The 21,759-nt window shown below is 32.6% G+C and overlaps 1 protein-coding gene across 1 annotated transcript in view; it reads left to right on the top strand.

Moving 5' to 3' along the window:
• LOC118181520 (annulin-like) overlaps positions 1 to 18,045 on the top strand; it is a 110,602-nt gene extending 92,557 nt beyond the window's left edge. Inside the window, exons 13-17 of the mRNA XM_035350687.2 lie at positions 1,589 to 1,734; positions 5,960 to 6,107; positions 11,077 to 11,237; positions 12,241 to 12,380; positions 16,682 to 18,045. Of these exons, the coding sequence (XP_035206578.1) occupies positions 1,589 to 1,734; positions 5,960 to 6,107; positions 11,077 to 11,237; positions 12,241 to 12,380; positions 16,682 to 16,871 (785 nt within the window). The 3' untranslated portion in view covers positions 16,872 to 18,045. The remainder of the gene's footprint in view (positions 1 to 1,588; positions 1,735 to 5,959; positions 6,108 to 11,076; positions 11,238 to 12,240; positions 12,381 to 16,681) is intronic.
• The last annotated feature ends 3,714 nt before the right edge of the window (positions 18,046 to 21,759 follow it).

Consider the following 21,759-nt stretch of genomic DNA (forward strand, 5'->3'; position numbering starts at 1 on the left):
CAATATTATTTCAAATTTTGCAGCTCAATGCGCAACATTCTTGACCTCACAGGTCCTTTCAAGTTTAGTTAGTTTGCCTTTCTTCCATTATATATATACATAGACACCCCCAAATATATTTATATATTTGGGGGTGTATATATATATATATATATATATATATATATATATATATATTTGGGGGTGTAACGTAACATGAAAATTCAAAGAAGCGAAGTTTTGCCGAAAACGTAAGAATACAGAAGCAAGTCTATAACATTGACTAAATGGGTATCTCACTAAATTGGCGAGATATCGCCAAGCTGACGACGGTTTTTGAGAGTACTGTTTGTTGCCGAGTTTGACAAGAAATCGCCAAAAGTCACGAAACTTGACGAACATTCGGCAACATTTTGGTCCGGTCCCTGTATGTCTGTAACTGTTATTGTGATTGAAGAAATATAATTAATCTAGATACGTAGCTGTAACCGTATCCGGCCCTCATATGCCTTCCAAAATTTCGAGAAGTGGGAGGTACTAGAAATCTCTCCGCTGGCGGGGTAAAAACTGCATAAGACTAAGAAGAGCAGCCCTTCTGAATAGTTGTTGTTTAGCTTAGCTTGATTTCGGAGTATTTAAAAATCTCCGTGGGAGCTTTGCTCTTTAGATGAGCTTGGCAGGGTGAGTTCGGAGTATTTTCGTGTGAGCTTAGCTCTTTAGATGCGCTTTGCATTAGGTTGTGTTTAACGTTCTTAGTAGTTTGAAGTGTAAGTACTGATTGTAATATGATACTGTGAAGAGTAGTACGAGTATTTTTGTGGAGAGTTTCCAGAACTCTAAAAAGTTTCTTTTGGTAAAATAAATTTCATCAAGCTATCATCGGTTCTGTGTGCATTCAATCTATTAGGAACCCATACACATTCAACTTTATTATATTTATACTTTATATATATATATACTATGTTGAATACGTCTGTTAAAATTTTGAAAATTAGAAAAAGAAAAAAGTGATTTTCGCTATCAACGAGCTATTTGACAGACTAAAGAGTATGAAATAGGCTCTTTTTTTTTTTTTTTTTTTTTTTTTTTTTTTTTTTTTTTTTTTAGTAACAACATAATAAAAGTCTGAAAACAATTAGCTTTTTACATTATATGCAGTTTTGTAATTACGCTGTGTACAAATCCTCCAACTGATAGTCATCCAACTTATACCGCCTTCTAGGGTTTAGGAACAAATTATCATATCCCTATCAGTTAAATGATTTAGAGTGAGTATTTAACGCCTGCCCTTTTAAGACAATGGTTAATAAATCGATTAGGTATTAGATTATTTTTGAGAATTTTAATAAGGAACAAAATTTCGCGTTGTAGATTTATTGTATCTGTGCAAATATTTTTAATACGTTGTATTTGATTTAATATTGTATTACTAATAACTTTTTTGGAGATGTTGGAAGTAACTTTTTTGAAGATGTTGGATATAATCAGTATTTCTTTAGTAAATAAATTATTATTTATGTACTATAATATTTAAACTATACATTTTTCAGTAAATTTTAATATAATTGTTTTTTTTTTTTTTTTTTTTTTTTTTTTTAATTTTCTACAGAGAGTGCCGAAGAGAGAGAAGTTATGCTGCGTGCCTTGCGACAGTGTGGCAATGTGTTCTCTCGCTATTACTTAAACGATGAATTTGAAGATGTACAATTTGATTTGCAACTCCTGGACGACATAGTTATCGGATCCCCCTTCAGTGTAAGTATCGTTACGGTTTTTGTGTTGAATTATCTATTTTTAAATAGAATTGTTATTAAATTGTTTTATTTCCCCGCGCAATACTGCACGCGACTTATTTGAAGAGAAAGCTACGCCGAAAACATGAAAAATACAGGTGCACGCGCGTTTAATAAATAGATATCTGGTAATTGTACGCTTTTGCTTTTCGAGAAAAATCGAGAAAATACCAGAATGCGCTCGTGCGTGCTTTAAAAAGCTTATAAAAGGAGAAAAACATCTCAATTCAGTAGTTGTTTTATGAGTTTGTTTAGAAAACTTGTTGTTTACTGTAGCAAATTCGCGGTGAAACCGGATTAGCTTTCTCTATTTGAATTAGTTCTATTGAACGTTTTGGTATTTTAAAAGATACCTTCTGTCAGATATTGCAATATTGTACGAATATCTGAGGAAATTTAAGCATTTTGTTTTATTTGTTGTGATAATAATAAATTTTATTCACTTTTTATCGGACTTGGGCATTCAATTTATTACGAACCCGTACGCACGCAACAGTATTCTACTTCAAGCTTCACATTTCTAACATATTTTCCGTTTGATCATAGTACGTAAAACGTTTTGACTAAAAATTCCTCGTATATATTCACTAAATATTAGGTAGAGAGAAAACAAAATGTGTAAAAGGGATTTTATCTATTCAAAATATTACCTAAAATAGTATGATCTCTAACCTCCTAAGTTAATATAATTTATCGGGTAACAGTTTGAAAAATTATTTATGTAAAGTCACTTATATTTTGCACACTTTCAAGAAGAAATCAAATCAGAAATTGTAGGAAAATATCTTTCGTTAAAACTAAAGAAGTTTTATTTCTCTGTAGAAAATATTTATCTGCCATAGATAGGAAAATAAAAGGCAGTGAAAATTAAATTTTTTAATTAAAACTGGAAAGAGATAATTGGCAATATAAAAGCTATGAGCAAAAACAAAAAAACTAATAATTAAAGGTTAAACAGGAAATAGAATTCAAAATAATTCAGTAGTACTGATTTCTACCCTTACAAAAGTAAAACATCCTTCAGAAGCCTTTCGTATGCCGAAATAATGATTACTTTTAATCCATTTTTAAAGACAGGCGGTAAAGATAATTTTAAAAGCAACTTTTAAACCCTTAAGTAACATTAAAATAACAACAAATCAGTAACAAGGCATAAGAGACCGCAAATGCCATCTCCATACAAGGACTAAAGTAGAGAATATTTTATATACCAGTAAGTTTGCGGCTCCGTGTAAATAAAAGATCTATAAAGACTATTCTAAATCTATAAACATTTATCTAAGTAATGATAAGTGTTAAGAAATGGCAAAATTCAGCAAAAGAATTCGAAGCTTAGGATACATTTGCAGGCAAAATCGTGCTATAGGTCATTTTCGGTGAAGACAGAAGGACTTGTGTATAAACGTGATGGCAAAATCAGCGGAGAAACCCGGAAATTGCAATTTTTCAAGAAGTTTTCACGTTGGCGAACTTGAAAATGATAAAATCTTGTTGTATACATGTTTGCTTTGCTCTAGAAAATGCATTAGAATAATAAAATCGATTCACGGGCCCGTCTTTGAAATTAAACAGGATCTGGAAACTAAATTAAACCATGTTTCAAAGTCCGTTGGCTGAAGAAACAATAGACAGAAATATTGGAAATATACCCTACTCTGTGTTGAAATTTCTAGAATTAAGAAATGCAGTGGAACCTCGAGATGCAAGTTTAATTCGTTCTAGCATTGAGCTCGTATCTAGAAACAAACTTCGCCATTGGAAATAATGGAAGTCCAGTTAATCTGTTCCGCAACCCCCAAAAATATCAACATAAAAATCAATTTTTATAATAAATAACACTGCTAACCGTAGTTTACCTGTATGATAGCTTCCGACACCGACCTTTTAACTGCTTCTCGTTAATCCCCGCCAACAACAGCTTCTCAGCATCTTCTAGGAGTTTTGGACGGTGCTTAGAAGTAACGGTAACTCTTTTGGCTACATCAAATTTCTTAATTCCTTTCTGCTTCTTCAGAATAGTGTAAATCGTTGATGTCGAAAGGCCGTAAGTCTTCGCCAATTCCGTCACTCTTATACTATCTGTGATTTCTTTCTTAATTTCAACAGGCATGGCTTCCTTATTTTTCTTTGCAGCACTATATGAGGCAACAATCTTCCTGGCAAATCAAAGGATCACAAGCTCAGAAACACCTAGATCAAACAATAGAAAGTGATCTGGACAGGGGATTCCTCGAGTAGAGCCCCGGATCGGGAAATGGCGCCATGCATACCAACAGCCTGGCTCATTGCTCGGTACTCGAGTCAGTGCTCGTATTTAGAGACAAATGTTTCGCTCATACTTTCCTCGTATCTCGAATTGCTCGTATATAGAGGTGCTCGTATCTCGAGGGCAACAATCTCTGTCGGTTAAAATTACAATCTAAAAGGGTATCTTAACCGAAAATTTTTTGGATCTACTGACTTAAACATTGGCAAACATCCTCTAACTCATTTCCACATCCGTGGTTATTGTTTCTTGCATTTGTAAAAATATATTTTCCATATTCTTTCAATTAACTCTTCCCGTAAAAAAACACAGCAATATACATATTTCAGATAAAGTTTGGGCTGCTCTTTATTTTCAAGTTGCAGACCAAGCGTGTTTGTCTTTACCTGTAAAGAAAATTCATGCTTGATGAGTGCGATAAACCAAAAACTGTTTCACAATCCACAAGTCATTCTGGATCGATGTACTCGTATTAGCCACATTGACTGTAGACAACAGAAAAACTAGATTGCTGAGTCATACTTTGTCCGATCTAATTGCCTTGTATGTATTTAAGAATCTCAAGGACTTTTTTTTAAGATTATATAGTAGTAATAGTTTATTATATCTGTATGTTTACTGTATCTAATATGTAGTATATAGTAGTAATAGTTTATTATATCTGTATGTTTACTGTATCTGTATGTACTTATTTCTGTATGTTATATCTGTATGTTTACAGAGTTTATTATATCTGTATGTTATTTTTCATGGAAGAGACTTGACCTTCTCATTATTATCGCAAACCATCTTACACGTGTTTTATATCATTTCTGAATGACTCCGCTCGATAGACAGTCTGATAGAGTTACGGTTATTATATCTGTACCTTTCAGCTAAGCAGAGTTTTATATCTCACCATATGGATGTTTGATAATGAGGAAGAATTGCTAAGTTGACCTGATTCAATAACATGAACTAGCAACGGATTGCTAACATTTTAACAGCGAGCAATATGACATCTTCAATCTCTAACTGTAGATTTGCAAGATGAAGGGCTAGCTATTTCTGATTAATCTTACCTGAGAAACATATCTTGAAGCTTTGCTGCTAGCATGTAAACAAACGTTGGGCTACGACGCTAACTAGAAATTTATCTTGCTATAAATCTGAAAATAATTACTTAAATTGTAAATACTTCTTAAACAATTAAATATATGTATTATTACGTTACATATCGAAAACTGTTCCCTCATCAGTAACCGTTCAAAGTTGGTGTAAATTAGATGAGCATTAGAAAGATTCACGTGAAATTCAGCTTGCTGGGGCGAAATTATATTAGCTACGTGTATTATATCGTTATCTCAATTTCCTATTTGTAAACTTGTAGAGTCATTAGGATTGTTGAAGCAAGAGACGTGAAAAATGAGCATTGCCCTCGCCGGGAGTCGAATTTGGACCTCTCGAATACGCGCCGAGTGTGCTAACCGTGACACCAGGAAGGCATGCTAAAAGGAGGGAGAAAATACGTTACATATTCACCCTTTTAAAGGACTACTGGGGATTAGGAGACCCAATCGCCAAATCCTGGTGGTGAAGAATCATCATCCGCGGCGACATGCAGAAAGGAGGGAGAAAATACCTTATAAACTTCAATGCACTCAAGAAATGTTTCACGAAGTTATCCTTCCTACAACAAAAACCTCGTATGCTTCATAGCAACTAGTTACATACGTAGCATTCTGCAGATTAAGAAGATTTTTTTTTTTTTTTTTTTTTTTTTTTTTTTTCAATTTTTAACTGGAGTACCTTTTGTAAATTTTGATATGAGGAGAAAATGGGTGAATTGAATTTACCCATGTGTACTATAAATAACTGAAATACTGTTTTCCTTAGGTTTTCAATGGGAATTATCCTCTTCTACAGGTTAATTATTTTTCAGGTTAAACTGATGATAAAGAACAAAGGTTTAGAGAAGAAAACTTATACAGTTAAAGGTGTTCTTGCTGTGCACACTACATTTTACACTGGGCAACTTAAAAACGCTGTTAAAAAGGAAAAATTTGAAATTAAGATTGCAGACGAAACAGGTAACATTTCAAAACATTTTCATTGAAATTAATCAAACGATATGTTTATTTCTTACTTTATTCTAATTTATGTTTTTAAATGTAAGTTCAGCTAATACTTTTGCTTGAATTTACAAATATGGAATATTTGCTTTCATTGTACTTATGATTCCATTCCCCTTTTTTTATATTTAATTTTGTATAAGTTCATCTGAAAAATTTGAAAAACTGTAGTGCTTTTTGATTAATAACAACAAAACTGTTGTTCAAACGTAGATATTTAATTAAAAATCTTGCATTTGGAATATCCAGAAATGCTTCAAATGATTCACTAATAAATAATTTATAACAATTTGAAACATTACTTTTGTCTTATGAATAGCATAAATTATGAATTTCTGCTGCCATACTTTTATTAATAGTCGAAAGAATGTTATTATTTTCCTAAAAAGTTTTAGACCTCTGTAAGTAATGATCAGGAGTTACTGAGAATCAGTGAGGCCGAAAATACTTCATTTATATTCCGTATGAAAATGCGTTGCTTATTAGCGCAATAAAGCGATAGAAAAATCGTCCTTTTATGTAATATTTTCGAGCATGTATTATTTTTATCCTTTATTATAATGAATAAAATACGTTTCTAACTCCATAAAATATATCAATAACAAAACTTCTTACTCTGTTGTTGTTGTTCTGACTTATCTCACTTGTCTGACAGCAATATTAGAACAAGCTCACGAAATTCATCGTGGCTAGGATTACACCTGTCCTTGGCAAGAGCCTCGAATACCATACAGGTGATAGTGCGTCTTCGCTCAGTACCGCAGTTAGGCTCCCTTAACCACCATACCGTCTGTGCGGCTCTTGTGTAAATTTGACTCACCAGCAGCCGAGCGGTACGGTCGCCGAACATTGTGAGTTTGGTCCGGAGTTCGAATTCCGGTGAACGGACTGGCTGTATGGGCGTTTTATGATTTTCCCCATGTGTAACGTATATACCAGCCAGTTTCCCTTAGGAAGTCCTTCACGAAGGCATTCTTTCCCTTAGGCAGATAGCCCTCGAGTGCTTAGCCAGAGTTAAATAAACTAAACTAAACTAAAGCAAAATAGGCTTGTGTAAATCTTTTATGCAATATCGTATATCCAAAAACGTCTAACTATCATAATCAAAGTTTTGCAGTTTATACAGATATAAACTAATAATGACTGTACGAGTTAACAGTCAATACATCATCGGAAATGAAGTCCTCTTTAAGTCAGGACCTTAAAGATCTTAAATCAATGCATAATCGAAAATGAAGCGCGAAAACACTAGTACAAGAAACAAAAAGAAGATGATGAAATTTTATTCAACTTATTTGATAATAAATGCTTACAGAAGCGATCTCTAGCCGTAATACAAACCTCACACCATTGGCGCATTGACTATCGTAGATCCCGAAGATATCAAGCCTCTTGCAGATCCTAGCTGCAATGGAAGATAGCCTAGCAGTGATTATCTTGAACGTAATGAGTGAAAGTCATGTAGGCTGGTCACTACAAGTGTTCTTCATAAGGAGGAAATCTATACATGACAAATCTGGTTGTTATTGTTGCTCATCTCCAAAGACTAGCAGTGCCAAATCAGGTCCATGACATTGTGCACCCTTAAGAAATCCAGAACCAGAAAGGATTGCCAGTAAGATCCTGCCTAGATTGCCGCAGTCAAGCAAGAATATGTTCAGGCGAAGTTTGCTTAGAACAAAATTTGGTGCAGAATTCAAAACACTTGGAACCCTCAAAAAATGTCAAAGATCTAAGATGCCCACTGAACAAGCAGGTGAGGGTGGTTTGATCTTGCCTGTTGCAATCAAATGATTACTCTGATACCAGAGGTTCACCGGTAGAACAAGACAAGAAGTTTTATTATTGCACTTAATCATGGAAAAAAGCCCATATAAGTGATAACACAGAAGGTACCAAGGCAGCTACAAATCCGGTGATCATTATGAATAGGCGGTAAGACTAGCTTGACAAGTCCATCGGCTCTCGATAGAAGCATTCAAACTAACAACGCACCTTCCTGCTGAAATACGCTGGCATTCTATAATTTTGATACTGTACTCAAGGTTGGGCGGCTTCTGGAGTATACAACAACTTTTCCCACAAGACTTCTCTTAGAAAAATGTGGTAGCATCTCTTGTCGAGTTAGTTGGGTAGGAATATAAAGCAAAAAAGTTCTTCATTCCTGATAATAGCCCAGGCTTTCTCAGAGAATCTTCACTGGCCAACATATTGCCTTCTTGCGTGTGGACTGGCATTCTCCAATCATTAGCAGAGTAACTCCATTCCGAAAAAAAAATCATTTTCATCCTAAACAGCTAATGGGCAGGGGGACAAATTCTGCAAGAAGATAATTCTCAACTTTCCGTCTGTATAAATGTGCGGAATGTAAGTATTCCCTTTATAACAATGCCTAAGTTAGAATATGCTTTTTTTTATCTCAGGTGTTATCACACACATGCAGGACCAGCATCATACCTGCTGACATCGAATAATCCCGTTTCACAAAATTGTCGATGCAAACGCTACACCACTTGCTTTGTGCCTTAACAGAAATTTGCCTTGGATATCTTAGATTCCTAGGTAACCTATGTACTGTACATGCTTGGCAGCTGCAAACGTATGGATTCTTGAATGTTCATATTAACGAATGCCTTATAACCATGATGTAAGAATTCGTGAAATATGTTCCATTAAGGATCCAAAAACATTCGCTTATAAGAACTATCAGAATGCCCTATCTTGCATTTTCCTTCTACAGTTCATACCAGGCTCTGCAGCATTTTTATGTCGCACATAATTAAATATGTTGGCGTCCCGTATATTTTAAACAGGTTAACAATGCAAAGAAAGTATTCTTTTTACTTAGTTGTCACTTGTGAGAACGCCTTACCTGGCGTCCTCCAAATAATTTCGCTGTAGAATAATTTTGCTGTAGGGTTTACATAAACGCTTTTGCATCGCAGATCCTGTACATTCTTCTACATTCAGTTTTCATGAAAACGAAATATATAACTGTAGTTTTCAAGAATCCGTTGTATTCTTTTCTCCTAACATGTTTCATTTAATTTTAAAAAACAAGTGAGAAACTTTAAATAAAATGTTTATCATTTTTAAAATTAATTTTTATTAGGCACAGAGATACATACCAAGATGTAAGGAATAATGTTCAAAATGAAATTTACATTTCGTTCAGTTAAATTTAGAAACACATAAATTTGCTGAGGCTTTAAAAAGTTATGCAGTATTTCTTGGTTGTATCATTGACATAAAAAATACAAAAAGCAAATCAGACGCAAATAATTAATTGTAATTTATTTTTCAAAAATAAACTATATCAGTTGTATAAAACATAATAAAAACTTTCATTCTATTTAAGAAAGAGTAAGTTCAAAAAATTAATAATAATGCCCTTATGACACATATAGTTTATTTTTTATTTGTTATATTTATTCATTCAAAATGACCCTATGTAAAATTGGACGATGATATGAGAAATAAGGTACATAATCTAAAATGTCTGCAGTTATATTCGTATTCAATCTTAAATCTATAAGTATTTAGTCTTAAATCTATAAAGAATTGCCGTCTGTTCTTGAATAGTTACTTGATACAATATTGAGATTAAAATGATGTTTCATAAAATCAAATGTCTTTTTATTTAGTTTGATGTCTATAACGAAATCTCCCATCATAATAATAGGAACATATGTATCTACAGCAAACTCTTTATCAATCAATAAAGTAATCTCAGAATAGTTCATCAATGTACCAAACAAGAACATCTTCAAATCTATTGAATTTTAACAGTTGGATGAATATATATATGGATACTAGAATAAATATTGACTGTCTATTAACATGTATATCAACCATATAAATGTAGAATCGGTATTTACTGTCTAGGAATATGGTGTTTATAAACTTACTTCCGATGTGGCTGTCTAGGGGCTAATAAACTAGTCCGATTTACAAATAACTTGGATATTTAATGAAACATGAATAGTTGCTACAAACTACAAAGTAATTACATACGTAGAAGGAAATAGATGAATTTACATAGATGATATATACAGATGAAGAGAATCGACTGTCTTTTACAAGTAAACATCTTTCAGTCGCGTCATCGTCTTAATGGCGGAATCGTCTGCCTTCTATCATCGGAAAAGTAAAAGATTTTCTCCCACAGCTTGTCGCGTCATCCGATTATAATGAACGATGCCAACCCACATAAATATCACCTGCTTCAATTTCTATTGTGTGTCTGCTAAACTCATCAAATTTCCGTAAATCGCAACATCACTAGATTGGCGAAATAAAACAAATACAGCAAACACCACCCGGATACACTGACAGTCTACGCGGGACTGTCTACCACATGATCTTGCCACTCAAGCGCGAGTGGCAAGATCGCATGCTCAGCTTTGACTTCATGAAAATTCCTCTATATGTGACGCGCTGCTATGCGTACACCCGTCGTCCAATTTAAAAATTTTTCTTAACTTTGCAAATGTGCTCCTTCATCTATCTAATGATGTATTTAGATTGATTATAAGATTTGTAGTTTCCAAGATATAAGTATTCGGGGACACCTGAAATAGCGTCTTAATTTTTTCTTTCTTTTAGACCATTATGAAAACGTAATCATACGTTAAAAAATAGATTGCTCATCATTTTAATACGTAAGTTATATGAAAATCTAATAAATTTTAATTATCTCACGTTACTAAACTGGGAAAAGTCTTCATGAAATTTAAAGCTGAAGTTTCGTTTTATGTATAAGTGTTGTAGTTGCAACGTTTTATTTCAAAATCGTAAGATTGTTTTCACAATTCGTCCACAGTAAGAAACTGCATTTGTAAGCTTATTACAAGATCTTTTCTTTTATTCATCGTAGTCTTACAGATATCCGTTTCGGCCTACAGAAAAATTAATTTTCTTTTTTCAGAAAAGGAAGTAACGATGAAAGTGTCGTATGATGAATATGAGAAACAAATAGTTGATCAGGCCGCTTTTAACATGATTGCCATGGCTCAGGTTGAAGAAACTGGATTCGATTATTTTGCACAAGATGACTTCAGAGTCAGGAAACCGGACGTTAAAATAGAGGTTTGATTTTGTACTTTTTAATTCTTTCTTTGCGATCTTAAAAAAGTTAAAAGACTAGGTTTTGTAACTTAATTCAGTTTTCTTTAGAAAGCTGATAAATACTATTATTTTTATTATTTTCTTTTTTCTCTTAATCAAATTGAAAAAAAAAATAGTTTATGAGTCTATTGTATCAATATTGATGGAGCTTTTTGTAAAACATTATTAGATAATTTGTTGAAACTTTCATGGAACTTGAATCTTTATACATAAGGAAATACTTCAAAGAAATTTTGTTAATTACTAGTTTATTATCAGTTTCTACTTACTAATGGGCCTTCTTTTTAGTTTCTACTTACCAATGGGCCTTTTTTTTATGGGGAAATCGAAGCTATTGCTGTGTCTATTCAACAACCGTCGATTCGCACCCACTCTTTTGTAAAAACAGTCATATTGTCAGATCCCAAAAGGACGCTTTAAGCCTTCCTGAATAATCAAAATAGTTCCCAAGTATCTTAGACTATAGGCCTTTGCGTAAGGCGATGGCACACAGAATTTCATTGCAATGGATTCCTACTCACTGGGGAATTATAAGAAACGAAAAAGCTGATACATTGGCTAAGAAAGGAACTTTGATAATAACTGACCGGACATGGCTGTTTGCGAGACTACCTCTATAGAATTGGAGTGATGGATTCTCCAAACTGTATTTTGTGTGATTCCAATCAGGCCATGATTTTTTAGCATTTAAATAATTGTATTGCACTTTCTCGATATGAGAACATTGTTAAAAAGTACTGGAGAGGCCGTGAACTATTGGCTTAAGCGGCTAATGTTTGGCATTTGTAAAATAAATAAATCTATTACGAGCTTTCCTTCTTGTACTTTCCTGAGTACAAAAAGTGTTTTAAATTTATTTCAATAAATTATTTATGCAATAGCTAAATTAACTGTTTGCATTTTCAGCCCCTACTAACCGTTGTTCCGTTTTCTTTTTCTTGATGTCTTGTATGTACACTTTCAGGTCGAAGGCGATCCAGTGCAAGGACAAGAAGTTAAAGTAATCGCAAAACTTAAAAATCCTCTTCCAAAACCTTTGAAAAAAGGTTACTTTACCATTGAAGGGCCTGGTTTATGTCAGCCTCTCAAATTACGTCTGAAAGGGTAAGATATCTTTTTTTTTTTTTTTTCCATTAAAATTTCACATGCAAAATTTTAAAACATTGAAAGGTATTAAATTTGTTTTCCAAGCACAGAAAAGGCTTTCTGTAATATTCCTTGAGTTTTAAGCTTTGTGCCCGTAAAATATATTGAAAATTTTTTAATTTTCAGTATTCTGATGGGTGTCTGAATCCAGTGAATAATTTCTCAAAAAATAACATTTCCTTAGTCTGACAACAGTCAAGAGATAGATTGAAAGCAAACTAAATTCGAAACTAATATTACTTGAAATTTCTGTAATGAATATACTATATTTCCTAATTCTAATAATTAAGATATGAGTTGTTTCGCTTTATTTTATTTATATCATTTTTAATTTCAATTAGAATCTTTTGACTTATTTCATTGTTAATCTCTTCTAAATAAAAATTTCAGCTGTCCTTTTGTAGTTTACATGTCATTTTCCCCCCTTAAACATAGATTTTATCTTGACAAATCTTTGATGTTTCTAATATTTCAACAATTTTTGCAAAATCGTATTTTCACAGAATCATGTATTCTACATATTTGACGTGTGTATTTTATTTGGAGTTTTCTTATACCACATTTGTACTTATTTTTAAAAAACGAATTGGAATTAACCCACCAATGGCCGAGCGGTAAAATCGTTGAACACTAGCAGTTCCGTCCTGAGTTCGATTCTTGGCAAACGGGCTGGCTACGTAGGCGTTTTCATGGTTTTCCCCATGTGTAACGTATATACGAGCTAGTTCCCTTAGAAACACTCCACGAAGGCATCTGTCTCTTCCTGTTCTGTCAAAGCTGCCAATATATACCTCAATTCGAATGAAAAGATTTTATTACATGCATAGTATTGCTGCCTTCGTTATATGAAGTATCATATACTTTTCTTAAAAAATTGAATTTCCCTTCTTTCTCACCTGCTCATATGGTATATTATCTTTAAAAATTATCATCTTAAAGTATATGAATTTTCTAATAAGAAATCCCAGAGACAGAATTTTTTAAATAGAAGCATCCAAATGGGAAAACTGTTCACTTATATGTACTTTGGCAATTTCGTTTTTATTGCCTTTTGTCTGAGTCAAACGTTTTAATCTATTGTTTAATCTTTTAGTTTACAATTCTGTCTTCTAATTTAAATATTTCAAAATTAAAACACGCTTTCAGAGCTAAGTAATCTTTTTACTAATTTTTGGTGAGTTTTCAACTTTTGAATTTTGCTAAATATTTGACTGAAAAACACTTAAAATGTTGGCCTTCAGAACATGCGTATTCTTTGGTATAAGAAAAGGAAACTATGCTTGTTTCTGAAATGGAATATTTGGTTTCATCGCATTTCTTCGATTCTAGGACGTCGTCGACAATAACGCATAGTAACGCACGTATCCCTTAATATCTCTACCGCAACAAGAGAGAAGGCTTTGAATGGAAGGACAAGAAAGAAATAAAGTTTCATACTATGTCAAGGCATATTTCTACCTTGTTGTAAGATGTACTCCGTTTCACATATAAGACGGGACATATAAAAACAGGATAATTCTAATATTACTTGAAACAGTAGAATTTTCAAAATTAGTGATTTTCCCGAATTACCACTTTAAAAGTTATCAACTACCCGCTTCTAAACTAAATAGGGAGTTACTAGAGAATTCCCTTGAGAAACTCCCCAATCACAATGTTCTTCAGCCCACTGCTGTAGTGCCTAGCTTAGCCTCTATAGTGCTAGAAATTTAATAGACTTTTTTTTATGCAATAAAAATACAGTATAACCACTGAGGATTGTATCTTTTTCAATAAGTGCTGCTTGTGTATTACGGATGTTATAAATGAAAGTACTAAACATTCCAAAATATGTGCAACACATTTTGCGTGCATATATGTGTAAGATAAAAAATACGTAAATCAAAATTATAATTTAAATTAACCTCTTAATTCTCCCTTTTTATTGTAAAAATCGTAATAACTTCTGTGGATTGCGTCATTTCTATATTAATCTATGTCACAAAGCTTGCGTAACGCTAATGACGTAGTTATTTCGGATTCTATACTCTTGGAACTGAAACCTTAAACCAAATCCTTTCTGTTAACAAACTGCCATATTGGATAAATGCGCAGTTATCTTGCAGCTCTGTTGCTGCTTGGACGCTGTTTCATTTTGCTGTGTATTGTCGTGCTGCTAACTATGTCGTTGTTTAAAATATAATACTCTATATAAAATTGTGGTGTGCGTATTGCGCTCAGGATCATGTGTAATAAAAAATATAGTTTCGATAGTAAGTACATTTAACATTGAGGTAAATTGCTATCTCGCCAATGCCAAACTGTCGATTGTTTTGGCAGCTGATTTGACTTGCCAAATTTGGCGAGAAATCGATATACTTGTTGACTATTTGGCGACATTTGGTCCTATTCCTATGAAACTGTAACTGGTATCTCTATGAAACTGTAACTGATCCTGCCCTATGTAACTGTAGCTGTGTATGCTTTCTAGCAGTTTCGAAAAATCGAAGATGCTAGAAATTTCTTAGCGGACGGGGAAAAATTATACTGGAGAAAGCATCAGCCTTTCAAATGAATTCTGAGTTTAGCTGAGAGTATTTTAGGTATTGAGACATCACTGTGCAAGCCTTACGCATTTGAAGCTTTGTATTTCCTTGTGTTCAACATCCTTAGTCGTTTGAAGTGGTAACTACTGATTGTGCCCTTTCATACTGAGAAGAGCTGTATGAATACTTTTGTGGGAAAAGTTTCAGAACTGTAAAATGTTTTTAGAAAAATTAATTTCAACGGGCTGTAGTCGGTTCTGCTTGCAGTCAATCCATTATGAACCTGTACGCGCGTAAAAATATAAAAATTTATTGTTGCGTCATCAGTTTGTTGTTGGACGTCAGAAATTCTTTCATCGATTTCTTATTCCGCGACAGACCCTCTTTCTTGAATGTCTTCCAATTTTGTCTTCAAACGTGTCTATTCTGATTTCTATAGCTTCGAATTTGTTTTCCATTATGCAGGTAATTTCTCTTTTTATTTCCTCTTGACCTGAACAGCTTTCATCTCTACTTTAAATAAATCTTGGTTCGCTTCCATCTCTTCTTTAATAGAGTTGACGGTCCCTTCTATACTTTCTTGGAATGCAGCAAAGGCAGTCACCAGTTGTCTTAATAGGTATACTTCAAACTACTAAGAACGTTAAAACATAATACAATGCAAAGCACATCTAAAAGGCGAAGCTTTCAATACTTCGATGTCGCTCGGAGCTAACAACTCACAACAACAACTGAGAGCAGATGCTCTTTCCACTCTGATATAGTTTTCACCCAACGCCGAGATATTTATAGTACTTTTTACTTCTCGAAATTACTGGAAGGCATATGAAGGACGAATTACGGTTACAGCTAATTAAGTGATCAATTACATTTATTCAATTGCAATACCTGTTACGGTAACACAGGGAACGGACCAAAATGTAGCCAAATGGTCGCCAAGTTTGTGAATTTTGGAAAATTCTCTCTAAATTTGTCGACAAAAATTAGTGGCCAAAAACCGTTACCAGGTTCTCGATATAGCCATTTACTCAATGTCAAACAGACTTGTTCCTGTATTGCTACATTTCCGGCAAGCATCGAAGCTTTAGATTTTCACGTTACATTATGCAAAAGAAATATTACAAATTCACGTTCAATTTCACCATAAATTATCTATCTATGTACAAAATTCGTAACAATATGTAGTAATTATTTAATATTTAAATATTATTATTATAATTATTGCTACATTTCCTTCATTATTTAATGTATAAATACTTCTACTTTAATTATTACTTTCATAATTATTTAATATTTAAGTACTATTACTTTCTTATCATGCTAGTTTAAACGCTAAATTTATGCTAGATTATTTAACATAGTTTTCACTTTTATTGCTACACATTAGGGTCTGTACTAATTTCTGTGCTATTTCTTTGTTTCACTTTCTCTTTCCTGAAGTGAGGAAAAATTATTTTACGTCATCACATTCTCACTAATGTTGAAATGTGTAGTAATTATAAATTAAGGCAGTACTCGCAGTTTACACATAGCTGCAATCTGTTAATTTATTTCTTTTGATAAAAGCAACCTGATCAAATTCTTATGAAGATTTTTTTCACTATTTAATACCCCCATCTTACAAAATCCTTACATTATAATTGCTGTGTTTTCAAACGAAAAGCTGTTAATTTCTAGAAGGCTGATATTCACAAATACCGATGTTTAATTTGAATGTTATTTGTTAATTTGCAGGGATGTCGCTCCAGATTCTACTGCTGAAGGTACTTGCAAAATTTGCCCAAAGACTTCTGGAGAGAAGAACATTGCAGCCAAATTTTGGTCGAGAGAACTAGATGATGTGGATGGCTATCTCGTGATACACGTGAAACCGAAACCAGAGGATGAGATCGTGAAACCAGCTGACAATGACTTAACCAATTGAAATTTATTTAGTAAGGATTGAATCCATCACTTGTGGAATCCTTGACAGAAGAAGTACACTGCGTTAAGTGGTTCTGTGAATCTCATTGCTTCTATGATTAATAAACACTGCCTTGCATACCTTGATTCTAGCTAATGCAAGCAAAAAGTGAATAAACGTGATGTCTACTTTAAAGTGCCTTGTAATTTTTTTTGAAAAGGAGTAAATGAGTTATTGAACTTCTGACACCTGACTGGAGGTTAAGATATGGATTTTTATACTTCTTCTTCCACGTGTTTAACTGCAACTGTCTACAGTTTTTCAAGTGTTCTTTAACTGCATGTATTTGAAGATTCTTGTGTCCCATTAACTGTATTCTTACGGATGAAAAATTGAAAAGTGCCTTTAAAGTGTGTGTTTTATATATATACCAATATTTTAAACTGGTGTAAATAATGTTTTGCTTTTTTTATCTCTAATGCCATATTTTTTAAATTTTTTTATGAATTTTTTTTATTATACTTTTGAAATACATACAAAAGATTGAAATACAGAAAATATTATTATCTGATATTAGATTCCTGTCGCTGATCAACGAATGTAAATTCTCATCCAAACTGCATTGAAATAATAATTGAAATGACTAAGACTATTTAATAGCCTTATATTTAATCAGTGATAGTTTTTGAACTGATATTACTTTATATTCCGGTATTTTTCTGTAGTATTGCTGTAGGCATATTCATTCTCTATCATATTATACTGGTGAAAATAAATCAATCTATGAATCATTAATTATCCTGTTCCGCTTAGCATAAAGCACTATGAGAAACTGATACTGAAACCGATTCTATATTTATATTTGTAAGTAACAGCCTGAATTTTTATTAAAGTGTGTATGTTAAGAATAAATTTCAAAAAACTTAAGCAATAATGATTTCAAATACAATAGGTTGTATACTTGGTATCGTCTAATAAAAGAAGACTGCATTATCCGATACTTAGTTAATTTAATCTATGTATATGAGCTTTGACTTGATTGTTTTCGTATTCGAAGTTTAAATGTGTACGTATATATATTTGCATACTTTGTTTTGGAGTCAAAGCATTTTGGTGCTTCTATTCCTCTTTTGTATAATTATTCTGTTCAATGTTTAATGTTTAAATTATCTGAAATTAAAGCGTCTGAAATGTTGTTATCTGGTTTTGAATTAATTTTACATTCATATTTTAGTATAGTATACGATTTACCGCTTTTAGTGAACTATTTATTTCATAGATGGCGCCACTAAAATGCTATTTTCAAATATGAAAATAAATGCGAATAAAATGAAAATTATACCATTAATTGATTTAATAGCCGATTAAATTTTTAATTCCATTAAATTTTAATTTCTTCCAATTTTTACAAAGCTAAAGTGGTCCTTAAAAAAAGCATTACATCGTCCGACATTACGAATGTCGTGCAACGTAGCCAAAAAATAAGCTTCACTTTTTTTTAACCGATCTCCAACTATGCTTCTGAGAGTTTTTGGAATGTGGAATTATTTGTGTAGTGATACTCCTCAGGTTATGTAGAATCTGGTTCTCAACCTTTTTTGTCCCATGCACCCCTTTCACCATTGCTTGAAGCTCCTTCCGAAAACTATCTCTGTCTCACTCTCTCTCTCTATCTATATATAATTACAAAATAATTCTCTTCAAAACAAAACACAAACATGCCTAGTCATTTTCGTGCATTAAGTTGCAGAACAATTATCATTAAAGACATAAATTAAGAAATTTAGAACTAAAATTTCACAAAGACTAGAAATTGAAATTCATAATTAATAAATTTGAAATAAACATATAAATACAACAATTAATTTAAAATGTTAAAACCAAAATATTTCAAACAAGCTAAACCCCTTTTCAAAAACCATGAAATTTTTTACCATGAAAGTAAATTAAGCAAAAACAGAAGAGAAATTCAATCAATCTCAGTGTCACTTCATCGGGGGGGGAAGAGCTTTGAAATTAATTGAAATCTCTCTTCTACAAAAATCCTTGCTTTTCTGTATCCAGAATTTAGCTGATGAACCATTTCAATGTATTTAAATTATAAGTATAATAGTTCACCCGAAAATTCTGCCCCTTCCCCAAAGCAAGGAAAAAGCAAAGTAAATTCTAATTCGAAACATCTGAAAAAAGAGAACTCCATCTCTTTAAATGAATTGAAAACGAAAGTGAAAAAAAAAAAAAAGTCTTCAGTGAATTTTTTAAAAATTTAAATGTCAACTTTTAAACAAATAATCCAGTGAATTAAGTAGTTGATAAACCTATTTAGAACCTAAAAAACGAAATTAACAACTCTCCTCACTCTCAATAGACTAAATTTGAAATGCAATACAGAAACATGCAATACAGAAATATTTTGGTTTTACATTTTAAATTAATTGTCGCATTTATGTCGCATATATATATATATATATAAACTTAAAATTCAGAAAATAGAAGTAATAGATTATACTACCCTGGGAAAATACTATAAATTGAATTAAAAGTATCCTGTAAGTTAATGCAAAGAAGATTTTTTTAAATATTTGAAATAGTTTTAATAAATTATTAGTTAAAAAAGGTTTTGAATGTTTTACATACGTAAAAATTCAAATATTTTTAATATTATAATTATTCATAGCTTAATGCTCCAAATCGACTTATCAAGGGGTGATATTTTTAAACATTAAATCTATATGTATATATATAGAGAGAGAGAGATTTATACAATTTTTCAGCATGTTTTGTAACAAAAACAACAACAAAAAAAAAAAAGGAAAAAATGTCCATAAATACCTAAACATGAATAAAAATACTGCTTTATATTCATAAACTAAAACTAAATACTTAGATGAATAAAAAGCTGACTGCAGCTCCCCTCCTGTTACTATGAAGTTCCCCTCAATGGGGTAATTCCTGTCTGGTTGAGAACCTGCTTTTGTTTTAAAGTCTTTCATTACGATTCAGTTGTTTGAGTATTAGTGCCATTTGTAAGATCAAAAGGTACTAAAAGAAATGATTAAAACAACAAGCAATATTAATGGTACCATCTTAATATATAAATAATTAATCGAAAGCGATAGATCATACTACATCGTTGTCCATATCTTATTGTAACATTCTTCCTTCGCAGCTATTTAAGTATATTTAATCATTTCAGGATGGATTTACGTTAAACTGAAAAATGAACTAGTATGTAAAGTTTATAAATTATACTGCATTTAATTTTTCATAATAGTATTTTACGAAATCTTAAAAAATCCTTACTAAAACTGATGTATGTGTTTTGTTAAATTTATAATAATTTTGTCTTTTTAAATTAATATGGAAATTGTTACATTGACTACTATTTTATTCATTAGTTATATCTATTCAGCTGATGATAGTTTTTGTGATACACTTATATTTTTAAGACTTTTAATACCATTATAAATATAACGATTATAAAATCTATAAATGTTCATACTTAAATATAATATGTAATATCTTCCATGATTTATGTGGTGCATATTAGATCCGACAGAAAGAAATATAGTTTGCCCTTATGCTTTGATATTCATATTTGTACTTTATGGCTCATTACATCAATTCATTCGTGTCTTATTGAATTTATTTTTATTAAACATTTAAAAATAATATTGCCTAGATTTCTTTCACAGCTAATTCACTCTTTCGTACATTAAAAATGAGGTACTAGTTGATACCAGATAAATGTTGAAGAATGTAAACCATATTGGATTTCTTATCGGCAAATCGGCCTGCTGGTACCAAAATGGTATCAAGTTTTCTGTAGTATTTTTTATCTCATATTAGTATAGCTAAATGTGAGTAACTATAAGAGACCTGATTATCAGTTTTTACTTCCTTATAAGAAGTAAAGGAAGTACTGTAGTCGCGAAAAATTTCCGGTGTCATATTTCAACGAAAATAGCCATTTTGACTATTCTCGAATCCATTTGAATGAAGCATTGGGCAAAGTAGCGTGAGAACCACTGTTCTACATTCCATTCCCCATATAATTAAATTATTCACTTCCAGAACTACGTCTATGGAAACAAACTAAAACAAATTTAATCAGTTTTGCCAATGCAAGAAAAGTATTTCTGCTTTTCACCTTCTGTCAATCTGAATACTTTGGCCCAAAAGTTCAGAACATCAGTTTCTTCTATAAGGTGTTTTCTCCCTTCTTTCTGCATGCCTTCGTGGTGTAACGACAGCACACTCGGTAATCGAGAGGGGTCCAGCTCCGACAGACGGCGAAGGCACTGCTCATTTTTCATGTCTCCAGCTTTAAAATAACTTAATGACTGTACAGTGGTGCCTGAACTAAAAAAGGTGATGGATGATTATTCTTCACCACCAGGATTTGGCGACTGGGTCCCCCAATCCCCAGTCGCCCTTTAAAAGGGAGAGTATATAAGGTATTTTCTCCCTCCTTCCTGCATGTCTTCGTGGTGTAACAGTAGCACAGTCGGAGCGCATTCGAGAGGTCCAGGTTCCATTCCCGGCCAGGGCACTGCTCATTTTTCATGCCTCCTACTTCAAAATATCCTAATAACTCTACACTTTTATTTTCTTCCTTTCTGTGTATTTCATTAACCATTTAACTGCTTAAGACGTTTTCATAGTTTCCTTTAAAAATGCTTTAGACGTGTTTACACGAATTTGAAATCGCTCGAAAAATGTTTAAGACGTGTATACACGAAGCCCAAATTTCGCCAAAATTGCTTAAGACGTGTATACACGAAGCCCAAATTTCGCCCAAATTGCTTAAGACGTGTTTAGACGATGCGATCTGGTCTTCTTTTCCCTACCTTTCTGCAGACGGCTGTCAGTTGACACAAAGCTCTTAATAGGGTGTGAAGTCTGTTTG

Source organism: Stegodyphus dumicola, chromosome 12 (assembly GCF_044657685.1).
Source record: "Stegodyphus dumicola isolate Sdum_Otavi_A_Nest chromosome 12, ASM4465768v1".
Lineage (NCBI taxonomy): Eukaryota > Metazoa > Arthropoda > Arachnida > Araneae > Eresidae > Stegodyphus > Stegodyphus dumicola.